The following is a 17,838-nucleotide window of genomic DNA, read 5'->3' as shown; positions in this document are numbered from 1 at the left end:
CTCAGACCATCTAGTCGGACCAGTACAGTATTAGACACACAGGAGACATTGCTATGGCAATTCATCTGGGCTGCATGTATAAACGGCACTTGAGATGCACAGCAATGAGTTGCTGCTCAAAAGGGACGCCAATTTACATAAAGATGATGACACGCAGGGTAGCTAAGACAGTAAAGACATATCTCATTGTGAAGTCGGGATGAAATCTTGATAGTTACATAAGGTTTTACTGCTGTGGAATATATGATTTTTGATGATACAAAAAGGTTAAGGGCAAGGCCAGATGCCTTAGGTATCATGCATATACAGCCTCTTTGCTTTACTCTTGACCTATGTCAATATGTAAGGTGGGAAAACAGATGCCAAACATTCTAAGGAAGCTTATTATTTTAAAAAGGAGAAAAGTATCTTTACTTTTCTCATAAGGAACAACCCGTCATATAGCAGCATGGCAACGATATTCCAGTTTAGTCATCAAGAAAGAAGAAACAAGTTGGCATGCTGGAAACCATGAACCCAAAGAAGCAGGAGCAGCACGGGGCACGCACACCTACCTTGAAGAGCAGGCAGTCTCCTTGGTGCTCGGCGTAAATGGAGGTGAGTCGATACTGGTTCTCGGTCGTGATGTCGATCTGGTACCCAGTGAGGGTGTAACAGACCTTGCGAAACTCCTGGATCTTGGTCTGGAAAATCTCTTTCAGACGCTGGTTTTTCAGTTCTGCACTTTCCACTTGCTTCTTCAGCTCTGTTTAGGGGAAGAAAGTGAGTACTTTGTTATACGTCATCGGCGTAGAGACCTCGTGCCGTATTCACAATGCTAACCAAACTAAGTGAATTGAAAAGGTTAATTAATTTTATAACACATGAATTAGGCAGGCAGAGTAAAGAAACAGGCAGGCTAGAATCCTCCTGACCCCAGAAGACCAAAAGATAATAAACTGGAGAATGAGGAAAAGAGACGCATTTTAGTTGGATGGATTTTTCTTTAGCTTGGCCAGCCTTTCAACAGCATGCTACAAAATTCAAAGCTACAGCATCCATTTCCCCACACTCACGCATCTTATTTTCTACACAGAACCCAAGAGAAGAGTACTAAGTTACAGGGGGCAAGAAAGTGGAAAAGTGGTAACAAACGCACCTCAATATGGTCGCAGCAGGAGGGATCTGGCTATAAGGGAAATCTCTTCACACTTGATCTGACTGTACACACTTTGATCTCAAATTGACATGATGCTGAGGAATCCCTTAAGATTCGGGAAGGGGCTTTTCCTGTGATAAAGAGCCTGAGGAGTACCACTGTCTCTTTCCATTTTCTGCCTTACCTGGACTAGTCCCCAGAAAAGAGGTCCTGGGAGACTGCCTGCCACTCACCCTGCATTTTATTGCTACAAAGGGAGCTGCCAGCACTGTGAATCCTTCAAGAGGATACACAACAATTACCATGAATCTTTCACCCAAGGTGCCTTCTGAGTAATTAAACCTCAATTTATCCCCCCATTAATTACAGAGCCTGGCTTTACCTTAATATACACTAGAGATGCCTCCCAAGTCAGCTTGTGTTATCAACACCGCAGACCAGGGTTAGAAAAAAATCCTCTTTCTAACAGCAAACAAATAGACTTCCTTAGTCAGATATCTCTTTTGTCATTCTGAGGGTTACAGCTTTGCCTGTTCTGCAATTAGAGACATAATTGCAGCACACTTGGGCCATAGGGCAGCTAGCTCAGGCTTCAGCACGAGGAAAGCAGGAACTTTACTGCAAGATGACTGCAAAATCCAATCATGGATCTTGGCTGGGCTTATACAGCCTGTGCTAAAGCATTACTGCTTCTCAAGCTTGCTGGAAAAGTTTTTGCTCAAGTGCTTCCCCTGATGTGTTTCCATTGACCTTCCAAGAGCAGCACAGGAAGGAGGCAGGAATGGCAACTGTGAGCCCATGGACCCGCATGCTTCAGCCCCCAGCAGCTGGCAGTACAACTCTCCTCTCATCTTCTGTAGTGCTTTACTTAGGCTCTCCACGTGGGACAAAAGGATAATTCAACATGTTAAGTTAAAGTGCCTTAAATGCCACTGAGGATGCCCTGCTCAGAGGTACTCTGGCCTTAAGCCAATTTAGCTTAATCCCCAGGCAAGGACAGAAACCCTTTAATGGTTAAAGAGAACTTCGTGTCCCTTTACTTCTGAGTGAGAGCATCCATGCGGGGTGAGATAATGTTGGCCAACCAATTACCTTTGGTTAATTCAGCCCCACCTTCCAGAGCTGCTCATAAAGGTGATGTACAAGGAAAGTACTTCCTTTACTTCAGGTGTCCCCAACACTATACCTTGCTTTATCGAGGGGTACAAACCAGCCCTGGGAAACATCACATACCAGTCCATTCACTGCTGTACAAGAAAAGACCAACTGCTGGGGGATGTAAAGTATCTTTCCTGACCACCTATCCTCCCATTCCTATCCAATTTATCACTGAGCAATTAACTCAGCCCTTCCTTGGATTGTTACAACCTTTTTCCCATCATCTCAGCGGGGTCTGGTCCCTTGATTAATTGAGTAATCAGCCTCTGAAATCAGGAGGTTAATTGGTGGCTCTGACCTCAATATTCTCACAGTCTTCATTCAGCTTTGCATTCTGAAGATGCGACTGTTAAGGACAAAATCCTATACGTGAAAGTAAAATCCAGTGGCCACATTGCAGAGGTAAATAATGTTTCACCACCGTCAGAGATGGCACTGCTTTTAATATATCTCATGTCCAATACTGATATTTTTTTCTCCTAATAAATGCAGCCCAGCCTTGGAAAAGTAAATCTGCCTTTCTGTACCGTATCCTGAAGGCTGCTTTTCCTGATTTTATAACCCTGGGGGTGGATGGTACCCTAACTCGTTGAACAGCTTACATTATTCACAGAGAGTTAGCACCTTCTCCACTGTTTTGTTTCCAGTTTGGCACTTCTAATAACCAACAGGAGCACTCTCACCACCTGCTGGGATCAGCCTTACCACCCAGCCCAGGGTGAAAAAGGAAGCATTGTAAGATCAGCCTCTTCTACAAGAAGCCCTGAGCTTTCCAATTGAGCTGCAGGGCTCACCACCTCCCCTCCCTGCGGCGTGCCCTGGCCTCCCTGCATCCTCCTGGCTCCCGTTCCAGCTCCTGCAGCAGTTCTGGTGCCTCACTGCATCAGCTGTCCTGGCTGGAGGAATTCATCTGCATGAAGAAATGCTATCTCCCTGCTAGAGACACCTCGTGTCAGCCACTGGCTCAAGGCACCGAGCTCTGTAACTGTTAATGTAGACACAGCCGAACGTGCCAGCACCAGTCAGGGATGGGAGGAAGCCCCGTCATTGCCCAGTAGCTCCATCAGCAATTCCCAGCATTACTTTCTTAGCCAAGCAGCTTGGAGATGAGCAGAAGTAAAGGAGCAGGCTGGACACGATAGGAATGCTTCAACTCACAGCTGCCCCCAGTGAAAGGCCCACTGAGCCATGACTGTGAAAAGATGGCTCTTCCTTCGTACCCAAATCACAGTCATCAATAGCTCAGCCATAGCAACTGCTGATGCTTACCCTCGTGCAACATTTCTTTCTCCTAGGGCAGTATTTCAGCAAGGGGCTACTTCCAAACAGAGGACAGCCCCCAGAACTGAGATTAACTCCCAGTTTCCCTTTTCATACTTCACTGACAGAACAGCAACCTGGTAGAAAAGAGGCCTGAGATTCCAGAAACATGGGGCAGGGCCCCACTGCTGCAACAAAGCCACACAAATCCATTAGAGGTAGACCCAGGCAATTTTCAAGGCTCGCCACTGCGCTCCTGCAGGCTCTGCATCACAGCAGACAGCCCAGGCAAACCCCTCAGACGCTTTGGGGATGCCTGAGATGGTATCAGGTGCCTGTTTTTAGGCACAGGCTTCCCACACAGCCTTCCTGCTGAGGCTCTAAGCAGGGCACTGTGGATTCCCAGCAGCCAGAGCTGCACAAGTAACACACGGACTGACCTGGGGACACAAACTCATTTTCTAACATCTTCCCCACCACACGAAGCCATTAAGCTACACGCAGCTCATTGTTCACTCTGTTTCTGAATTCAGAGGTGTGATGGGGCTCATTCTTAAGCCTCACCAAATACCAATAATTCCAGCCAAAGTTCTAGCACAGTCAGGAAAAATTATTTTAAAAATCATAATTTGCACAGAGTGTGATTCAGCTTGTTTCAAAGAAATGCTTCAAGCACAGCTATAGAGATGCCTGAGCAGAGGAAGATCCTTTCAGGACAGGTCGAGGTGCATTAACAGAGCAGCTTCTGATGACAACGTTCCTCTCCACCCACTCCATCTACCACCTACAGAAAACTGAGCATCTCAATCCTTTAAGATCTTTCACAACATTTGGAGAATTAGGTTTAATTACATCTTTAAAAGACACTGTTTGAAAACTCGAATGCCTGCATTTAGAGCACTCGTTGGAGTTCCTGTGTTCGACACCATTACGCTCACAGGGAACAGGTGAGAGATGCAGGTGTGCTCTGCAGAAACCAGGGATGGGGAAGGCTGCACCACAACTATCCCAAAGCATCCATCCTGAAAGCGTTACTGAAGCAAAGAAGGACTTGGGAAATACACTAACGGTTTGCCAGGTTGTGCCCTGGACAGGGATAGTGCCTCTGCTTTGCCCAGTGTTAAACAAAAAAGAGAAAAACAAAGAGGAAGGGAAAATACCCAGAAGCCATTCTGCCTGGTCTCCCTGCTATTCAGGGCACACATCTGTATTAAACGTTGCCCATCAGGAAGAGTTTGATGGCAAAGAAAATTCTGAATCAAAACCAATCATTGATCTGTTACAAAACTAATATTGCCAAGTGATTAGCTTCCTCCTAACGGTGCTACTTCTTGAAACCACCTTATATTTTCACACACTTATATCGACTTTAATGAATAATTCAAACTATTTTGGATAAATAAATAAAATATGAGTTGGGCTTTCTTGGTCTCTTGGATTGGAAATGTCACTGCTTTTTATTCCATTACCTTTATACTCCTTACATCTGACAATGCTCACAGCTGCCTGGAAATACCACAGCTTTGGCTCCTGCTCTCAGTTCAGCGGGGTCAATCAATAGCAACAGCAGCTTCCACACCAAAGAAAACCAAATCCACACTTAACCTTCTCCCCGGGGAAAGAGGTAAAACACTGTGGCTCTCAGCACACCACAAGTGCTGTGGAATTAGATGTAGCACTCGACTTTGTCAGGAAAACATAAATTTGTTCTGCCTGTCCTCCAAGACGTCCCAAGCTGTGCAGCTGCATTAATTCACTTGTGATCCCAGCAAGGCCCATTACAGGTTACTTTCCCTTACTAAGGCATCTGGGACTCAGACACTCACTCACAACATATGGGATAAAACACTCTGCACCGCATTGACTCCTGTCCACCCTGACCCTACCAGGGTGCCTCAGACAGACAGCACACAGCACTGCTACGTGGCCCACCCATCACCACCCCACTGCACACCCCCAGCTCCTTCATTACTCCATACTGCAGGTCTGTGCTTCCCACCCCCCTCGCTGCAGCTCAAACACTGCCCCTTCTACACACAAAACCCATTGAGCCATTCCCCATTCCAACCCTGAGCTGAAACGTCCTCCAGCTTTAGTTTATGACAAACATCACCTGAAAAGAGCTCTGTGATACCCCGTGAAGGACACAATATAAAAATAAATTGCACTGTATTCAATAAAGGCTAATAGAAGAGGGGCTGAGCATTTTGTGACGGAGGCAAGTTTACGACCATCGCTCTCTTGAAATAAACTTCACTGCTGGATTTTATAGGAGTGCTTCACATGCCAGGCAGAGAGACTGCTCAAGCTGCACTCCAGAAAACTTGCAATTTGTGACATTACAACCACGAATTATAACTTTTCTTTAAGGTAAAACCAGTTTTCTATTCAGCAGACTGCACTGGCTGTTCAATTTTAAACTTAAATGGCATTTATTTCATCGGTGAACGTGGGTTTATTTTTACACTGTGTATGCACCATATGGCTCAGTGCACCTCCCAGCCCCCTCCTCCAGCCACCAACTTCTCCCTTTAGGAAGAGTGGGGAACAGCTTCCAAAGGCAGCGTGGTACCAACACACGTCTGTGCCACCATGGCCCTTGTATCAACCAAGAACCCTTCACTAAGAAAAACTCCCCATTCATCATTCAGCAGAGATGGATTTCTGAAGATCCCACTTCAGACATATCCCATCTAACTATACAATACACACTTCTTGGAACGAAGTCCATGATTAAGCTTTATCCCCAGATAATCTGCACAAAGTGGCAGAGGGCATCAGAAATTGGGTTAGATTGAAAGAAGCAGGGCACAGAGAGTAGGGACAAGAAGCTGTAGAAGAGGATGAACCTCCTTCTATAGTACCTATACACAACACGCATTAGTTTGAGTAAAGGGCTTGTTGTTTTGTGTTTTCCCTTTTCTTCTCCTAATAAAGCTGAGATCACAAAGCAAGGTTGCATGACTGATGAACACACTTGAAGCTCACCTACCTACAGGATTCAGAGTGAGCAGAGAAACCACACAGAGCAGAAGGCTGTCCCAGAGAAAATCCTAGCACAGGTTCTGCTTGAAGCTCCCCTACCTACTCCTCCTTCTCTCCCTTAAGTTCCAGCTTCCCTGAAGTTGGGAAGGCAAGAAGCAAGCTGGCTCTGGACACCTGGCTCAGCTCATCAGTCACCCCTGCAGTGTGTCCACACTGTATTTGGTGAAGACAGTGCAATGTGGCATAAAAGAGACCCTGGGTAGCTTTAAAATTGCTGGCTTAAATAACGTGAACAGCATGAATGCTGCAACACAGAACTATTTGGGGATGGCAATACTCATCCCTGATGCAGCTAAATTAACCTCAGGAGAGCTATTTAGGACCCAAGGTGAATTTCACCAATTAGGACCGTATGGCACAAGCATCTTGGGAGTCAGAATCATCACACTGGGCATAAATTGCAAACCAACCAGGAATACATCTCCCCCCACCCCTCCTCAAATGATAAAGTCTTCCAGCCACATTTCCCTTCCATGTGGCAATTAAAGCCCAACAGCACTTCCCAGAACAAAGAAATATCATCTGGAGCTGGTCATTAACTTCAGATGCAAAAAATCACCTCTCCTTAAAAATGCAAATACATTACACCACTTTAGTTTGCAGGAGAACAGCTATCCTCTGCTTCTGGAGCAAGCCAGCAGGTAGCAGGCCTGTTTTCCAGGCAATCTGTTTCGGAAGCATCAAAGAAAAAGTCACAAGGACTTCCTGAGGGCTGGACTGCAGGGACGGCTGGCAGCAAGAACAGGGCCTTAACTCGAATTGCTTGGTAGAGGAACAGGAATCACTTCACTTGGGCATTTCCAAGAAAAAAAAGTAGCTTTGAAACTGTTCAAGTCAAGAATTAATCCTAGGAATTATACTGTTAACACATATAATACACACTGTTAATTACACAGGATGGTCTGCAGAAGTATCTGATAAACGTGTCCCTGCCCAATCACCTCCCCTGGGTGCTGCCCATTATTTGTTCCCACTGCACGACCATTACCACTACCCCAGAACACTGGGTGCTATTTAAACCCCTGAACAGCATCAAACATCTGTTATTAAAACAAACACAGGAAAACAGTTCCAGAAATATTTGTTTCTTCCTTCTCAAAGATGTTCTGCAGAAATTGAGCTCTCTCAAACTGTGATGTGGACAATATTGAATCACACATGAGAGAGCGCTTCGCAGTTTATCATCCAGTGATGTTCACCAAAGCTGCACAGGTACTTTTCACTGCTGGCCAGAGGAGATTTCAAGCTTCCCCAGCAGCAATGCCCCTTTGCTCTGGCTCCAGGACTTCCCCATGTCCAAATTTTGATGCTGAAACTTACAGAAATGCTCTCTCAGTGACAGTGCCCAAGGTGGTTACTGACTGTATCTCATTTCCCCCCCATCCCTTGAGTTACTAAGTCTGCACTCACAACACAAATATCCCAGCTTTACAGGCAGATGGATCTAAAGATGGAACGAATAAACACTGAAAGAGATTCTTAGGATTTCTAAAGTAGCTTTCCAACAACATGTGGTGTAAGACGGGGCAGGCACGATCCAGGCATTCCCTAGCTCTGATCAGAGATGCACAGATTGAGCTGGAAACCCCATAGATTCCCTGTCTGTTTTGAGAGTGGCTGTAAATAAGCACACTCTGCTGTGCTGGACTATGTCCCTTCCTACCCATGAGTCTCCTTTCCTCTTGACAGACATTATACACCGTTACAGCTCCAAAACCTCACAGAGGTTGGAGACAAAGCCCGGTGCCTCCAGCCCCTAGGTGAGGCAGCTTTGCAGAAAGGTCAGCCTGCCATTTCATCTGTCTGCACGGCCCGGGCTAATGGAAACGCTTCTGCTGTGAGCAGCACGCGGGCAGGCTGGAGGGCCGCGAGGAAAAACACACACACCATTCTACCTGGTCAGCAGGGATGCAAATACAATTGCACTGCAATGGATAAAGGCGAGGCTCTGCAGCAGGACACCTGATTTGTGTTTTTAAATGGGAAAAGATTGCGGAGTTTGTTTTATGCCTTTTGTTCCAAAGAGAACTAAGCTCTAAAAAGCCTCCACTCGCTCCTATTCAATCCCTCTTTTTCCCCTGTTTATCCCCTTAATAGTGTTTTGAAATGTTGGCATTGCAAACATATTGCTCTTGGCCTGAAAGCACTCTTGATGCCAACTATTCAAACTTTCCCCAGGCCCTTCCTTCTGCTCTCTGTGCTCCTGCAGCAGGCTCCTATGACTCTTCCTCTGCTTCAAATTCACACCAGATGTGCCCTGGACCTCCTCTCGCAGGACAGCAGGTTCTGCCCTGTCTTTATTGGTATATTTTTTCTGTTCTAGTTCATTTTCTGATGTCTGCTTTATGAAAACAATCTTTTAAAGATGATCTCGTGCAAAACCACTGGTTCAGCATGGAGAGGCAGAACAGCGACAGGAAAAAGGGGCTTTCAAATATCAAAGCTACAGGAATGTGACACAGACATAAGGACAAGCAATCTTTTTTTCCCTGGAGCATGAAAGATGTTTGGAAACAGAGCCATCTCCTGGATAACCAGGCTTTCAATCACATTCTTCCAGCCTCTGGAGCTCATATTTCCATTGCAAAAGCTCTCAATGTTATTACAGATAGAGAGGGTTATTTCCCTTAAGCCTGTGCTGATGCTCTTGAGCAAGAGATGAAGACTTGAAGCCTCCAAGCAATCCCCACGAACCGTCCCAAGACTGGCAGGATCACCAAAGTCATCTCCCAGCAAGAAGAAAGGAAGAGTAACATCCTCTCAGCACCGAGTCTTGCTTCCCAATTCTGAATTATTCATCACATGCTAACTTCCAAACCAGTTCGGTTTTAAATTTTTAAATATTTAATAATTGGGTATTAAATATTCATGCAATTTTATTAGAAATTTTGGAAGATGGGCACTAAGGCTGTAATTGTTAAGTTCATCACTGGGACTGACCAGCTTTTCAGAGACCTTCCAGCTTCCTAGAGAGAGAAGGAGGAACACAAAAGGCAAAATGAGAATTTATTGGCTTCCCCAATCCTAAATCACAAGACAACACAGTCATCTGTGCTATTTGTCTTTCATGAAAAAAAATAATCTCTTTAAGAAGAAGCTGAGAAACTTAACACTGCGTGCTAGAAAGTCTTCAGCCAGAGTCTTAAGAGGTTTTGTTCAGGTTTCTAAGAGAAGGATGTCTGCCTGGGTTTAGCACATCCAACTGGAGAAAGGACAACATCCAACTGGAGAAGGGACAGCTGAGCAGCCACCGTTCACAACAGCAACGAGAAAACAACGGTCTCTCTTATGACTCAGGGCAGATGCAGGGAAAGCTCAGCAAAGAATCACCCTGAAATGAGGCAGATTCCTCCCTTTTTCTGACAACTACAGAGAAGGAACGATGGGATGTACAGCTTCCCCTGAGCTGGTCTGATAACTTGGATTCATTAAATATCCATGCCTGCTCCTCCACGTGCAGCTCCTCAGGATCATTTTTCCTTGCTCCTACCTTCTCCTCTGTAGCAGATGACATCTCTTTGACCCTGATCCATGCAAGTGCCGTGTTCCTGTTCTCTGCATGTCCCCACCACACTGGGAATTGGATGGTCTACACAAAAAGATGACACACTCCCTGGAATTATATGCAAACGAGCAGCTCTGCTCCTCACTTCTTACCATTACAGCTCTGACTTTCCAACAACTGCATGGGGTAATTTCTGCACCAGCTTTCAAACAAAGGGCAACTCCACGTCATTAACATCTCACTGTAGCAAGCAGTTCGTTACCCTTCCCAAAAATGATCTGAAAAGACACCAGCAATTATTCCCAGGGAGATAACTGGGTGGCTATGTTCCAGCACAGCAACTGGAGAGTAAAGTGAGACAATATTCACTGGGAACACTCCTCTTTCAAGTCAAGAGAGCACAAAACATTCAAAAATGAACAAAATTGGGAATGAATAAAACCAGAGGAAGAGCCAATCTTGCTCCTTTCCATTTTCTTCATCTCTGTGTATCAACATTAGGAGCACACCTCTCCAAGAAAATGAAAAGCTCCTGACTGTGACACAAAGTGACAGGACATAACTTTGGAGACTTATCTTGGGAAGGAGCTTACAAAAAAAAAGAGCCTGGGGAAGAATGACTCAAGCACCAATTCCTACTGCAAAAATCCAGCTGATGTCTTCGCCTTGCATATTTGGGTGTTCCAACACCAGAGAGTGGAGGACTGAACATCTGCAAGACAGATGAGTCCCCTCTTCCTGAGACTGCTGTGCAATTCCTCGTTGTACCTTAGCACAGGAGCCAAGAACCAGCAATGTTTGGCTAATGCTCATGAGTGAAGTTAGGCAAGGAGCAGAAGCTCTACCTAACTTCAAGTAACCCAACTATTCAATTCTCAAAGCTATTTCAGGACAGGTCATTTCTAGTTACACGTCAAAAACTAAAACACAAAAACCTATCAGTCTGCCCCCAGAGATAAAAGCAGAGGAAAAAATCCTTACTAAGTGGAATCTTTTTGCTAGTACTGACCCAGCTTGTTATCTTCACCTCTGTGAAGAAAAGCACTTTTTGTCAGTCTTATGCAAGCATCTTCTGGACTTCAACATTTGTTTTCAGATCCCTGTTATTTAGATCCAGACAAGCACAAGAAAATTGGGGTGAGTTTCCTGTTTGTGATGATGGGAAAGAAAGACTTATTGCTGCACTTCTCGGATGTATACCATCAACAAGTTTGGTCCCTTCATACAGCCTATAAATGCTCTTAAAAAATGATGAGCTCCGCCCATTTTAAGTCTGAGAAACATCTGCACAGCGCATAACGGTTCAAAACAGAGCCCTTTCACGCTCGTTTCTTCTTCACGTTTTCAGTAAGCTTCTCCACATCATCTAAAAGGATTAGCCCAGAGTCAGACAACGCAGCACTGCCATCCATTCACACAACACCTTCTGCAAGCACAGGGAAACAAAGCTAAAACATAGCAGAACCCAGCCAGGGGCAGAACCCATGCAAGAGGAGGCAAGGCCACGCACTGACATTGCAGGCAAACCAATGGGTCATTCATAATATGAAAGAGTAGGATTTCCAGAGAGGGAAAGTAGAGGTTGGGGGATTGAGTGGAGCACTCGAACATAAACCGAGGAATGGGAACACTGAGATGCAATCACACTGTCAGCCCACAGCCACCCGTGAGATTGTATGGCCTTCCCACGCTTCCTGAGCACCCTCAGAGCCCTGTCCAAACGCCGAGGAGAGGACAGAGTGCATACAGCAGCTAGCCAAAGCAGCAAGCAGGCTTTGGTTCTCATGAACTGAGGGACTCGAGCAGAGGAACAAACAGGAGTGGGGACTGCTTCCACACCTGGCTGTTGGTATCATCAGCAAGGTGGGCAAGGCCACCTGGGAAGACTTCAACTCACAACAAAACACTTGTGGACACATCTAATGAGACAGAAGCCTTTACTTTTTCTCAGAAAGAGGTATTTTAATGGCCTATAGCTCTTCTGCAGCAGCAAGAGAAAAAAAAAAACCAAATGAAAAACGACAGCTTTCTGCTACAGTGCAGAAGGCTCAGCATCTCTTCCTTCAAAGGAAGAGCACTGAAGAGGACTCTTTAAACTCTCAAGCTATACTAGAGCTTTTGGCACAACTTTGACTGAATATAAGAATAACAAAACGCTCTGATGGAGGGGCCTTGGGTGGAGAAAAGGGGTGAGGGAAGTAGAGACACTCTTAATGAAAATCTCATTTAGGTGTTTTTTTTTTTCCATTTGGAGTTGCTTATAAATTCCAGTGAAGCCACCAATTCTGGAGAGATGACAAACTCTTGGGATAAAGGCTGGAAAATCCTGGTAGTCGTGTCACATTTAGCAAGTCAAAGATATGTTTGTATAAGGCTGTAGAGGGCTAAATCCATTTTACATGCTGTATGTATTATTAATTTCTGACAGTGGGCTTAGAAAAACCTAATTCGCTGGAATACGAGCTCCCTTTGAGCGGAGGGAAGCCTTTTCAAAACTCATCTTTTATTGACTGAGTCATTTTTGAGTCAATCTGTCTGCTTTCGGCAAGACAAGAGTTTTAAATCTTCTCTCTTTTTCTCCTCCTTTTTGAGTCGTGGCAAGTCTATTAAAACCTGCTAATGTATGCAGCAAGGCCTCTGATTTGAAATGTAATGAATTCTTCAGATAGTGGCAGATTAGGGGGAGAAGACGATAGAAACAGCCAGAGATGACAAAAAAAAGAACTCTCCAGAAAAAGAGGAGGAGAAGGGTGAGAAGGAAAGAGGAAGATTAACCCTTTTCATCCAGAAGAAGAAAATCTTTAAGCTCCATTAATAGAATCGGTTAAAAAAGCAGAACTGGAGGAGGCAGAACATCTTCAGGCATGCCCGGGGCTGAACGAGACAAAGAATAAATGAATCTTTCCTCCTAGACTCTCTTGTAAGATTAGGTAATTCCCTAAGTGAAAAATGAATAAGTTAGAGGAAATTAGCTCCATCCATATAAATAAGCCTTCGTATTCCAAACTCGTCACCCAGAGCTTCCCAGGCGAATGCCCTGAAACATTTCTGCTGTTGTGTAACAGATGGTTTCCTCCTCCCCCTCCCTGGTTTGGTGCCAACCGCAGTATCTTTCAGGTGATCTTGTTTTAGCACAGAAATGAGCGTTTTGGTGTAAACCGTAAATCCTGTTAGCGAAACGACACTTGGCAGCTTCATTGTATTTGGCATCTTTGAAGTGCTGGACAAACATTACACAGTTACACAAATGAGAGATTAGTGCTGTCTCCGCTCTACAGATAGAGGAGCTGAGGAAAAGAGAGTCAAGGATGTTCCTTAATTTGACAGCGCTGATGTGGTGACAGCCCGGGCTGAGAACGCAGAATGTGCTGAATCACAGCGCAGACCTGTCCTGTTAGCAGAGCAGCTCAGAGCTCAGCCTCAGATGTGATGGCTTTAAAGAGCTCTACAGCCAAGTTCTAAGGAAACAAAAACCTTAGAGGCAAAAATGAGAGAACCGTCTGATGAAGCACACGTGACCCAGTGGATTCTGATTAAAATTATGCTCAGTGTAACTGACACAGGTGAGTAAATACGGGAGACTGAAGGAACTGGTGCTGTCAGCCTAATGGCCCTTCACTAATGAAAGGTACTGAAATGCTGACAAATCCCAAAGAGCAGAAGCAGACTTCTCCTGTGTAAGATGCAGCACAGGTATCAGAGCCCACATCTTGAAGGAGAAACTGTCTTTCCCTATGCATTCAGGCCTCTATCACACAAACCAAACCACAAAAGGAAAAAAAAAAGAGTTTAAAGATGTGCAAAGTTAGCTTGAAAGTTGCTGGAGGCACAGGGAGAGCGGAAGGTAGGCATAAGATGGAAAAACAGCAGCAGGAAAGTTCTCCAGCAGGTTACAAGACATGGGTAAAGGCATTACCTGGGAAGCCAGCAGGCTCAGGGGGTCAGCCTGGCTTTTCAGACTGCTCCCAGCAACTGCCTGCCCTTGCTGAAGAACTATTTTCTCCACTACAGAGAATAACAGCATCTGTATGTCTGTCCCCACAGTCTCTTAAACTCTACCAATTCCTGAGTGTGATTCTTCCCAGCTAAGAAACTGCCTTTTCCTGTCTGTTTGCTCCACAGCCCTGACGTCAGGAGCCACAGAAGTCACAGATGTGAACTTTTACGGCTCCACACATTAGCACTTCCAGAAAGAAGAGGTTACACTTGCTTTTATATATGCAGACCAACCCTGACCCCTAGCTCAGTCCCAACCAAGAGCTGGCACTCACCCTCTGAATCAGTAACGAGGCACAGGTCACGGCAGGGAGCATGCTCTGCAGTAGATAAACCATTTGTCAAAGGAGATAAGAAACCTAAGCCTGGGCTGATATAGAAGAGGCAAGCCTTTGCCTGGCAGTGCATTTCAACTCTGGGATGGGGTCAAGAACTAGGACCATGGTATCAGCCCTTCCATCCCTACAAAGGATGCTCTGGGTCCTGCACTCTGCCCATTTCCCACCCTCCTGTCAGCTTAAAAAGACACTTCTCACTTTCTGCCACAACGAAAGCTCCTGTGTGGCACTAAACAGTTCTTCTGTATTTCACGCTAGCTGTGGATGCATTTTAGTGATGGATGAAGCAATCCTTGTATATATTTTGTATAGCTGTGAAGTTTACAGAGCACTTTGGGAATCTCTTGAGAGGCTAACATGCTTATTGCAGAAACACCAACTGCTGGAGCAGGCTCAAAGGATAGCCACAATTTCTCTTTTTCAGTTGCAATCTGCATCCCCTCTGTACAGCTCCTGATCCCATTTTCCTAGCCTGTCTGCCCAGGAGATCCTCCTGGCTCCTCAGCACTGCTCAAACTCTTTCATCTCTAACTCCTGAGAGCTCTGAATCGAGCAGAAGCCATGGTGCAGCACCCAGCCTTTCAGGAATGAGATCTGTCAAGAAACCCTGATCCATGCTGGTTAGAGTCAAAGAGAATATTTTGGTACAGGAACAGAGCATATTAAATGAGTAGCCTTGATTCTCAATACCCAGAGTTCCACACACCACACCCAGGGAGCAAGCACACAGATCTGCTCCCTTCCACTGCAGTTTTCCAAGAGAAGGGTTCAGAGCAGCTTTAGATTTACAGAAGGTTTACTCCCCTGGCCAGAAACTTTTCCTTGTAGGGTCAGTGGCACTGAGTGCCACTGCTGGCAGGAAGGGCACCGCAGCAAGATGTGTAGGAAAACCACACAGAGGGACAAGCAAGGAAAAACGTCATGCATTAGAAGTTCTGCACAGAGGATGTGCAAGCAACAAAAAAAATAGATTTACTCGTCTAGGCTAAATCAATGAATGAGAGCCGTGCTTGAAGAAAATGCTACTATTAGAGGCTGTGCTATTCAGCAGCACACTCTACATTTGAGAAAAGTCTGCAAAAATCCTTGTGCATCATCCCTAGCCTTATAGATTTTCTCTTTTCCTCTGAAGCTCTGAGTGGGAATTACCTATTAAGGTGCAGTGGCCAAGTCACATTCAATCTATTTTCTGTTACAATGAGAAACAGCTTTGGTGTGCCCTGTCCTCCTCTGTCCACTTCCCCTATCCACGTCCAGAGCATTTACCTTTTCTTTCCAACATGTACACAAGTCCTGAATCCTGAGAGGACACCTAAACAACACACTTCTGTCCCACACTCTATATCTTCCTCTACTTCAAAACCAGTAACAATAGGATTAGCAGTGACAGTCTGTATTTCCTGGTTCTAACCTGCACACCACCTCATGCCCCCTCTTTTAAGATCAGGGATGCTGCCAGGTACAGTGGTCACAGCAGCAAGGTGTAAGGTGGCAAAGCAGCTCGGTACAAGCACAGAACACTGCTAACCCAGCTGCTCCAACCTGGTCACCCCAGCACCTGACACAGCAGCACTGCCCAACACAAGTGCTGAAGGGATGTGGGCAGCCAGGAGAGCCAGCACGGAGCTGCACAGACCTCCTCACCTGCTCCCGGTGGGGCACGAGGGAGCCAATAAAAGCAAAATAACAAACATACCTTCACAGGAAGGGGAAATGCAAATAGCAGGTAACTAAACGCATTTAGTTTTTATAGAAATATGTTTGCTTTTTTTAAACCACAGAAGTTGGAGACAGTAAACATCTGTTCATTCACCCAATCTCTCTCCCACAATGTTTTGTTGTAGATACTTTCCTGTAATGTTTGCAACTAAAACACAGCAGAACCATGCCAAGGCTTCTGAAACAGTGAAACGGATTACAGTTATCACAAAAAACAGTAAGTTAATAACCTGCTCATTAAAACAAGCGCTCAAGAACCCTCACATTGCTTTAAAACATCCCAGAACAGAACAGCTGAAAAGTCTTGGGAAGCATTTTTCCAGTACAACTGAAGAGACCTGTCAGCACAAGAACTACTGAAATACCTCTGTCCTTTGGACACTGCCATCTTCCTTCCAGACACGAGCCAGTTAAGACACTCAAGGGCTGATGATGCCCACGAGCAACAACTGTTGCATCCAGAAGTCAGTGAGCTGGAAGCACGGAGCGGCTGCTGAGCTCCAAACTACTCATCTGATGCTCTGTGCATGTCACCTGTTTGTGCTAAGATTCTAAAACAAAGTCAATTAAGGCACACCAAGAATCACAAAGAACCCGTGTCCCTGGACTTCTGATTTAGTTACCAGCAGAAACACGTGGGCTGCGCTACGATAAAGCAATAAATCAGGGTCTGCATTATTTGCAGCTGCTCAGAATAAGAAAAAATCATTTAAAGCATCTTCACCTCTAAGTTTCTTTAGACTGCATAGGAAAAATTCACTTCGTAACATCGTAAACAAGGAAGTTCTACAGCAGTATTTAAAGACACCTGAAATTGTTTCAGGAGCCCTCTTGATTTGAATTAGGCAGCTGCATAATCACAGGGGCTACTAATTTAATGAGCATTTTGACAAGAAACCTAGAGCTGATTGTGCATAGAAAAACAGGAAAGATCCAAAAGAGCATCAGCTTTTCATTTTTGTTTGCTGTTTTATTACCTTAGTGCATATAGTCAGAACAACTCGTGAGATAACACAGCTTACCTGACCACCCCCCCTTGGCTGCAGGTCCTTATGCTCCCAGCTCCAACCCACCTTCCCATCTCGAGACACATCGTTAGGCAGAGTATTTTGAGAAATAATTAGCGATTCAATCACATTTCACACTGGATCAAGTGACTGGAAACTTCAACGCGGCGCTGCAGTTCTCCTCCAGCACACTTCAGGGCACGTTATATATACTTAATTAGCTAATGTTTATACAGCACTTTGAAGAAATAAAGTACTATCCAAGGGCTAGGGCTTGTTTTCAGAAAGGGAGCGAGCACAGGCATGGAGTGAGAGCAAAGCCCTGGGGAACTGAACACACCTTGCTCTCAGAAAGGTTTAGGACACCTTATGGAAAAATAAATACATCAGAAGCTCCCAGCATTCAGGCACTAAGAACAAAAGAGAAGGTGTAAAACCATAGGATGCTCCAAAGGCACTGAAGTGTCATAATGTCAACATAATGACACTCTGAGAGCAGTGATAGCATCAGAGAGGTAGTGGAACCTGTAGAGAAGAACTTTGTATGAACTCAAGGTACTGGTTATTACTTCGTTAAGGTAATTTGCATAAACTCTTACCAAGAGCACCCGATCCAGACTCAACTGAAAGGATTTGGAGAAGAATTAAGAAGGGCATCACTGAATCTACCCA

At 45.1% G+C, this 17,838-nt stretch overlaps 1 protein-coding gene across 3 annotated transcripts in view; it reads right to left on the bottom strand.

Annotated features, from left to right (window-relative positions):
• MAD1L1 (mitotic arrest deficient 1 like 1) overlaps positions 1-17,838 on the bottom strand; it is a 307,407-nt gene that overhangs the window by 81,100 nt on the left and 208,469 nt on the right. For all 3 annotated transcript variants that reach the window (XM_065732905.1, XM_065732906.1, XM_065732907.1), the window contains exon 17: positions 555-745. In XM_065732905.1, coding sequence (XP_065588977.1) covers positions 555-745 — 191 coding nt within the window. The remainder of the gene's footprint in view (positions 1-554; positions 746-17,838) is intronic.

Source organism: Cyrtonyx montezumae, unplaced genomic scaffold (genome assembly GCF_038088225.1).
Source record: "Cyrtonyx montezumae isolate F1298 unplaced genomic scaffold, pur_monq_1.0 scaffold_16, whole genome shotgun sequence".
NCBI lineage: Eukaryota > Metazoa > Chordata > Aves > Galliformes > Odontophoridae > Cyrtonyx > Cyrtonyx montezumae.
This window is presented reverse-complemented; position numbering and strand designations above follow the sequence as displayed.